Source organism: Acyrthosiphon pisum, chromosome A2 (genome assembly GCF_005508785.2).
Source record: "Acyrthosiphon pisum isolate AL4f chromosome A2, pea_aphid_22Mar2018_4r6ur, whole genome shotgun sequence".
NCBI classification, from domain to species: Eukaryota; Metazoa; Arthropoda; class Insecta; order Hemiptera; family Aphididae; genus Acyrthosiphon; species Acyrthosiphon pisum.
The window spans coordinates 3,475,296-3,484,588 of NC_042495.1; the positions used below are offsets into that span (position 1 = coordinate 3,475,296).

The 9,293-nt window shown below is 35.3% G+C and overlaps 1 protein-coding gene across 1 annotated transcript in view; it reads left to right on the top strand.

Annotated features, from left to right (window-relative positions):
- The window catches only part of LOC100164079 (neuronal PAS domain-containing protein 4A), a 147,586-nt gene extending 142,588 nt beyond the window's left edge, over positions 1-4,998 (top strand). The window contains exon 10 of the mRNA XM_001946040.5: positions 4,824-4,998. Within this exon, the coding sequence (XP_001946075.2) occupies positions 4,824-4,849 (26 nt within the window). The 3' untranslated portion in view covers positions 4,850-4,998. The remainder of the gene's footprint in view (positions 1-4,823) is intronic.
- The last annotated feature ends 4,295 nt before the right edge of the window (positions 4,999-9,293 follow it).

Genomic DNA, 9,293 nt, shown 5'->3' on the forward strand with positions numbered 1-9,293 from the left:
ATGCACCCCTTAAGAAAGACAAGTTAAAGGGATGCACATCCCACGAGCGTATCCCTGTATCTAGACGTGTCCATTAATACAGAGCAATAACCTATAATTCCATATACAATTTAAAAAGAATTCGGTAACCTTTATATTTTGATACCTGTTTATTATTGGCTATATTGTATAAATCTATATATTAAATACTCATAATATTCGTTAGTAATAATTAATAATAATACATAATAATCGTTATAAAATCTTAACAAAAACAACTGCAGAACAGCTATGTACATTAAAACGGGCGATAAATTAACATCATATTATCCCAACAATTGCAACTATTTCTACAATCTAGAGCGGCCGAGCGGCCCACACTATCTGTATATTTTTCAATATTCGCCAAGTCAGAAAACGGACCATCAGATTCTCGTAAATAACTCGCCGATCGTTTGCACGAACGTTTCTAGTCAAAACGTCACAACATAACAAGGCGGGTGGCCCGCCTTGGCGTACGCCGTGTTGCTGACTTCTCCGTATGCATATGTATGCGGTGAAACAGATTTCGTAGTCGATCTCCGCTGTGGCACCGGATCCGGAAGTGAGAAAAAAGGGGGTTCCCCTCCTCCAAACACAGTGTTTGCGTAGTACGTTATAGCCAGTAATTTCCACTGCTGCAGTGTCGTATAGTAAACAGTCGTCCCAACTATTTGCACATTTCCATCGAGTTTCAGTTGGGCATGCTAAAAGTTGTTGAAAATATATATCAGGCCTCTTCATATTAAATGGTATTTTAATTATCTACCTATATTTTTAGGATAAATCGTAATAGTTTATGTCCAGTTAAGTGAAGTTAATTTCATTATTGAATGTCAGTGCCTATTAAGTATAGTAATTTATAGTACCAATGTAATTTGTAGTATCTAATTATAGGTTCTCAAGACCGTGACGGCGTGAACTTTTTTTGTTGATTAAGCGACCATAATTTAAAATAAGTGGCCACCCACACCAATATTGTTCCCGTGTCAATGTGGGGGGCCCTCTTTAACCCAAATACATGAAAGTACATAATTTATTCGTTAACTATTTACGAAATCAGCAATAATATTCATCCCCACTTTTACATGATGCAGTCTCTTCTTAATATAAGTATGTTCTCGCCCCGCCACTGAGTCTGAGGTTGTAAGATTTACAATTTACGATTTAATCGTTTCACACTCCTCTTCCTAACCAAGAAAACTGAGCACCGGATCCGCCACTAGTATAGTGCAGTCCCTTCATCGCGGTCTGTTATTATAATAGACGTGTGACACTATACGCCCACTCCCAGTGCACTCGCCCACACGCGGGATATAGGTATATATCTATTAGCTATATTTAGTTATTAGCTATATACCTATACCTAGGTACCTGGATATACCTCGGTGACGCCGTACGAGATGAGCGAAACTTATCCTCTTCGGGACGATGGTGTAATAATAATCGCGAGCGGCGTGTGAAGACGCCGACAAAGCCGACGACCCCCGAATGTAGTATACGAGCGCGTGCACTGCAACAGGTGGGCGTGCTCCGGTTTTCAATTAAAACGTCGTAGGCAGGCGGGCAGGCGTGATAATATATTATTATGAGTTTGCGTAGTCTGACGTGCGCACCACGTCGTCTGTTTATTGTCCGGCGCTGAGGATTTAATTCCAACAGCAAAATAATATTAATAGTATTATAATATTAATTAGGTACTATTATAATGTAATGTAACGATGCGAGCGCCCGCAAAATATCTTCGGTTCCGGGAGACGAAAACGTAAAAAAAAATCCGACCGTTTCTCGCAGCAGACCTCGCGATTCGTCGTCCGTATAAAATATATTAAAATACGATATTCGTCATCGCGTTAAATTGAAAAACCTGACCGCAGCTGCACCCTACGTCATGCAAATAATATACGCGTACGTTATCAAGGCGAGCGAGTCAACAATATATTTTCGTTTTTAACTCGTCTAGTTAATCAGGTAAAATTAGTTAGGTTGAAAAAAAATACCGATAAGTACTTCGAGTATACCTATATTTTATTATTAGAAACTAAAATTAATGGGTAAAAAAAAATAAACCTACTTGGTTTAAAAGATAAAATTTGACGCCTTCTAATAAATTGGTACCAAAAATAGTATGCTATGCTCGTCAGATATAGAAGGATTTCGATATTTTTCGTGTTTTTGCAATGAATGTGGCAATCGATTTCCGGCAAACCCTTTTCGCCAGTCACCGATCATCGACTAGGGGAATCTATAAAATCTTGGACTCACCAGACATATTTTTTACCATATTAATATATCAATAGTAAAGTTATGCGATATTTTGTACTTTTATATTAATTGTAATTACAGCAACAACTTTAATGTCTTTATTATTACCTATATAGATATATAGATGCCTATTTTAAAATTATCTTTATATTTCATTGACTAGAAAAAATTTTCTCTATATGTTATTATGAACTATACTATGTATTTTATAGTACTATTTATATATAATCACGAGACACGAGTTTATAATAGCAGCCCAAAATGGTAATAATAGCGAAAATCTGTTTTTTCTGTATTAAGTTAATTTGAAATTTTCGGGATATCTAATACTTCTTAAACAAAATGGTTAAGTTCTATCAAAATTTAACTTAATTTTAATATATAGATACATCTATACAGAATTAACTTGAAGTTGACAATTGTTATATATAGGGGGGCTGCGACCCCAAAAGCTCGTATTCCTAAAAAATTATATATTGTTAAAAACAAAATCAAAAAACTGAAAACATATTATACTAGATATCGAACGTTTTCATACTCGTTTACTACTGTATAGAGAAACTTGAGAATAACTTGTCGTGTTTATAATTAGTTCCAAATATAATCGTTGATCAACTTAACGTTTTAGCAATTATTTTTAATTTTTAACTCGTGATGGCCCGTCTCCACAGTCTTGCATAATACATTGCGGTATACACATGCATACGGTATGATATGGTGTATCGCCTATATATCTAGGTACGTGTATAGCATAATATTGATTATTGTATGTGTTTTCTTATGGTGATCGTCCCTCTGCCGACGACGTTGTAATAATAATATAATACATTGTACGAGTGGTTTTCCTCGAGTCGCATAGAACATAATATTATATAGTTTCGGAAACAGCGAGCGAACGAAACGCATTTATAACCATCGCCGCGGTAAATATATTTTTTATTCTCGCCACGGCCCATGGCGCCAAGCCATCGGACCACCACTGTATCATTACTCGCGCGGTCCTCCCGCCCCGCCCCGTCACCGGTCGTCCGCTCGCGGTCATATAACATTGGTACGACTATTACGTACACGCGTAGATATGTAGGTACCTATGTAGTAGTATATAGCGGATGTACCTTATGCGCATACCACGACCGCGTCCTCGGCGTCAGGGCACGCACATGAAAAACGTTACCGCTACGTCGTTATATTATTACCATTATTATTATTATTATATATTGTTCTTATTTTTTTGTAATATTTATTTCGGGGGATTTATAATGTCGGGTTTCCGCGCGGGGACCGGATGCTGTTCAGCGGGTGTATGTGAGTGTGTGCGTGTGTGTGTGTGTGTGTGCGTGTAGGTATGTAACGTGGGAAACATATAGGTACGTGTTGGTTGTCGACGGTAGACTGGGCCGACGACGCTGCCGCCGCCGTTGCTGTTACTTCGGCGGCGGCGGCGGCGTCGACGACAGTAGGCACGACGATGATATGCAAATGAACGTGTAACGTAAATACAAATGATAATAATATGTCTGTCTGGGCGATTTTTAGCAGTAAACTTCAGTCTCCAAAAGTATTCACGTATTTGATCGAGTACTGAGTATAGGTATAATATAATGTATTATTTTAGATAATTCAAAGATGAATTTACGAAATAACATTTTTAGAAAAATTCTGCATCATTTGAATAATTTACTGTAGGTATCGAATAACAACGGCATAAGTTTTGCAATGTGTGCACCTATTTTTATGTATAAAAATCCAATTTCGGACCAGTTATGAATTATAAGTTTAAATTTTGTAGAGACCCCTATTAATACTCGCATTGTCACTGTGTAATACTAAACTCCACTCATCTAAACTTAATAAATACTTTGGTATATCTAATTCTTATTAACTACAACTCATGAACTGTAGCAATAATTAATTATTATGATGACATATCCACGTACATATTATGTTGTAGCTACCTCAAAAAAGGCAGCGGATGACATTTGTTTCTTCGAAATCCTTGTGACGATGAATGATGATGTATATAACCGCGAAATTCTAACAAGACAGTTCGAGTAGCTAAGAACAATGTATAATAATGTTGGGATGTTTTGATCGTTTAGGAAAGTTGAGTTTTTCATTAGTCGGGATTTACCTATATTATAATATTATTTTACGTGCAGCGTAGTACTCTACCGCACGTGGACCCTACACGACTCTATAATAATGGATTGTATACACGCTTCGTTATCTATTTCGAACGTCACAATTTCCGTGACTATATTTTATTAAAAACCGTGATCCGCGAGTTAAAAAAAAAAGTCTCAGGACTGAAATCCTACAACTGTCGTATGGGTGCACATAACATAAACACGTTCGCGACGTATATAGAAAGCGCTTTAAATTAAATTTCGCGCGTGCTATGCTGGTCTCCGACGCAGTATCATAAGATGCTTATTGGTATCGTCGTGGTATAGTCGTTATTATGACACCTCGGTGAAATATATAATAATAATATTATTAAATTATGCTAATTTCGTTTTTTTTTTAGTGCATTTTTGCAGACGGACGTCGTGAAAGCGACATGTGACGAGCGGACTCGAGGACTGCTACAACGAGGGATCATCGTCGTCGTCGACCTTGCGGGACCACCGCCACCGCGGCGCAGTGCTATTTTTTCGTCTCGTCCGCGAAACCATAAAAACACGAACGTTTTTTTTTTCTCCTCTCGGCAAAACGTACATATAATAATATACGTCGAGACGATATTACATCGTACAAACGGTGTATACTCTCAAATGCAACCGACCATCGTACTTGTACCAGAAATGTATAGTCCGGCGTACTTTATTAGCGGTGGCGGACGCCTTGTACGTAATATATTATAACTGCATTCTGTGCAGTATGTACGTGTCGTATACAGAGCGATTCTCTTAATGCAAATTCTTAGGAATTGCACAAAAAAAATAATTGAACGTGAGAAACGTAAAACTTCAGTTACCTACATTATAATAATATGCAGTTATGTGCGCTTTAAGAAGCGCGTTTTCATTAAAAAAAAAATCGTTTTTTAATTTCTTATACCTACATTTCCCTTCACCTATAAAAGTTGTTGTGTCTGTTTCGCGATAAAAGAATCACTTTCCCCGTCATCGAAAGATCCGATGTCCCGGTAATACGTTTATATGTATTATATAGTTTAGAAAATTGTACATTAAAATATAGGTATTATATTATATAATTATCTTTTTAGTGTCCACGAGTACCTGCGTGTATGGGCCACGTGACTTGCGTTACAATATTATTACATTGTACAGACTTATAATAATAGAACGAATTGTAAAAAACATATTATTGTTGATCGGCTGTTCGATTCTCATACTTTACATACCTACGTAATATTATATTAGATTATATTTATCCACCAAGCTGCGCCTGTGATCTCTGTTTTTAGACCATTTTCGTAGGAAAAGCCTAACAGTGTAATGTATATATTATGTCATATCGTATATAAAATTGTATTATAAGTTATATTATATATTATTATTATTGTTTAGTTAATTATAATTAAGTATATTTTGAATTATTTACTATAATATTAGGTCGTCGTCGTCGTCGTCGTGTTACAATATATTTTCAACGGAACCGTTTCCCGTCCATATTATTCTTGTTTTATTATTTTTATCATTATAATTATACTGTAATAATAGGTATATCGAATTTGTTGATTTTTTTTATATATATTTTTTTTGTATTCGTCAAACATATTTTTATACGTTTACTTACTATTCACATGTTTTAAACACGTGCATTATACATATTATGTGTTTATCAATCATCGTGTGCGTAAAAATAAATTATTCTAACTTAGGCACATAAGTATATACGATAATATTATGATTACGGCTGGCCAAGTGCAATTATTATTTAAAGGTACGCGCGCGTAACGTTTTATATTATACTTTTATTGATAATATTTTATTATTATTATTATGTTATAAATTATAATATAATATGCGTGCGACATCATATTATTAGCCAATGTTATTACTCTTGTTATTATAATATTATTATTGTTCATTATTACATATTTTTTTAGCAATTTGTAAATGTTCGTGTGTAAAAAGACAACCAAAAACACTATTTTAATCAATCAATGTATACATATATATATATATATATATATATATATATATATACACTATATAGTTTATTAAACTGTAAACACCACGTGTATAGGTATATATTATAATATTATTATATAGTTGTGGAAATAAATGGCAAAAAGCGAATCAGTCAGAAGAAAATAAATAAACCGTCTTCGTTTTTATTCCCTTTCACACTCATGAACCTGGTTACATTAACCATGTATTTACCTATTATACCAGCAGCAACTACAGCTGGTACTTATCTATAGCCCGGTCGATGTGGTTATCGATGCGAGCCGTCTCATACGACGGAGCTGTACACAAACAACAAATAGCCGTTATACTTAGGTATATATTATATGTATGCTGCTTACCTATAGTAAAGCTGTGGTTAATTTGCACAAAATATTTACGCCTTTTTTTAGGATTTTGTTGTTTAGGAGGAGAAGTCTAAAATTTTGTCAAAACAATATATTAAATTAGGTAGGTACATATTTATAAAATGTATTAGTTTATTAAGGTATATTATATATTATTATTAACGATGTCATAATATTATTATGTCACATTTGTAAGATGTTACACGCTTTCGGTTGACTAATAATTAATGGAAATTATAAAGTAGTTTTTGCGTATCAAACAGAACATGATTCAGAAAACTAAATTAAAACAGAAATCTATAAAACACCTAGCTTATATAATATAATTTTTTTTTTTTATATTTTGTTATTTATAAGTTTCACGTCACAACTATATGTTAACACAGTTAAATGGACCAGCGGGGGGGTTGGCATTCACCCTTAAATCCGCCACTGACGCCATGTAATATAATTTGCACCATAATTTTTGGAATACGTTTGTAATTTGCATTATAACAGGTAGTAAAACGTATGAATTTAACTAAAATTCAAATCGATTATCGATTCGATAGTAGCGAGTATAAGATACTGAGACGTGCGAGAACCTATAATAACACGGAAGAGTTCGTTTTAAATTCTGAACGGTTACTTCACTGACCCATTCACACCATCCTACAGTAGGTGCCTACTTTAAAGATATAGGTACCACCTATAGTAACAATGCGTTTGAAAAACAATAAATAAAATATTATGATAATAATTAATAGGTAATGAGTATACATTATTTTTGGCAACAATATAATAGTTTTAAAACATTAATGATTTTTAGTTATTTTTACACAATTTATATTTTGATAAAGAACGAGTACTAATAATATAATAATATTACTCTGGCAGTCTGGCTTGGTTTTATCTAAAATTTTAAGAAATACCTATTTAGGTGGAAAAATCCCAACCATTACTGCTGCAATACGTCATACAATAATCATAATACTGTCGTGGAAATAAAATATGTCTAAATGCGAATCAGCCGGAAGAAAAGATAAATAAACCGTCTTGGATTTTATTCGCTATTAACGCGCGTGGATCAGAATACCAGCTACAGGTGGTAGGCATTTACCTATAGATACCCGTAACCCGGTCGATGCGGTTATCGATGCGAGTCGTCTCATCCGACGGAGTTGTACGCGCACACCGAATGCCTGTTGTAGGCATTAAAAATATGTATACCTACCCACAATGATAATATTATTATTTTATTATTATGTGTGTGTAATACCCATCGCCGGTCGTCGGTGGTCGGCCCGGTGTATTTATCATTATTATTATTATTATTACGTCCCGGACCCGCGACGTGCGGTGTGCCGAGCCGGACCGGTAATTACAATAATTATAATCGTCGCCTCGTTCACGACAACTGCAACAGTGAGTAATAATAATAATAATATTATTTCGGTGATTTGTCAAATACCGGTGGTCGGTGGTACAGTGTGGTGTGCACGGCGTATATTACGACAACTACGATAATACGGTATTTCGTCGTTCGGATTCACTCCGGTCGTTTGGAGGAAGATTGGGGGGGGGGGGGTTAATGGCGTTCGTGAGGCCGATAAACAAACAATCCGTTGCATTAAATTATTTTTAATACCACCGTAGTAGGTACAATAATATAATATAATAAATAAACGAACAAAACGGGATCGCGCGCGACGTGTGACGTCTGCGAGACGCGATAAAGATTTTAATATAATATTATTATGAACCCGTTAATGACTCCGACCTGGGGCCCGGCGGAGACGGAAAATGAGTATTCACCTACCCGTTATAAACAGAAGAAGAACGACGCGTAGTGTTCTATCGGAATATCGAATGAGAGTAGTTTTAATGTTCTGCCGCACACTTTTACTATAATAAAATAGTAATAATAATAATTAATAATATTATATAGTAGCATTAATATCACGGCGCCGGGTACGGCGGCATTACAGTTGCGGCGACGTGATAATTAAAAAAATATGTGGACACGTGCAGACGTGCAGGAGAGTAGTCGAAGTCGGGATTTCTAAAAGGGGCAGGGGGCCCGTGAAAAAAAATCTTTTAAAAAATAAATCCTTTTTGTTTGCACTACGGAGACGTATGAATACAGTGGCGCATTTTTTTTTATATACGGTGCAGTGCAAAGTCTGCAAACCTAGACTCTTACCAGCTGGGGGCACCCGCCCACACACCATAATTTATCATCGTGGGTGTTAAGAACAATATTACATATTTTACAATACAACTATATATGTATTTTTTTTTAATTTACCCGCGGCAACTTAGGCCATTGGGTGGTTTTTAAATCTAATTTTGTATCCAATTAGGTTACGAATCAGTTTACGAACCCGCAGTAAATGTATTGTTATACAAGGGCGAAATTTCAATGAAAAAAACTGGGACTGCATAAATCCCAAAATGTATTGTTCTAATTGCAATATTATTATCATGGAGGTGTACTCCAATGAGCAACTTTTACCCCCACGCACCC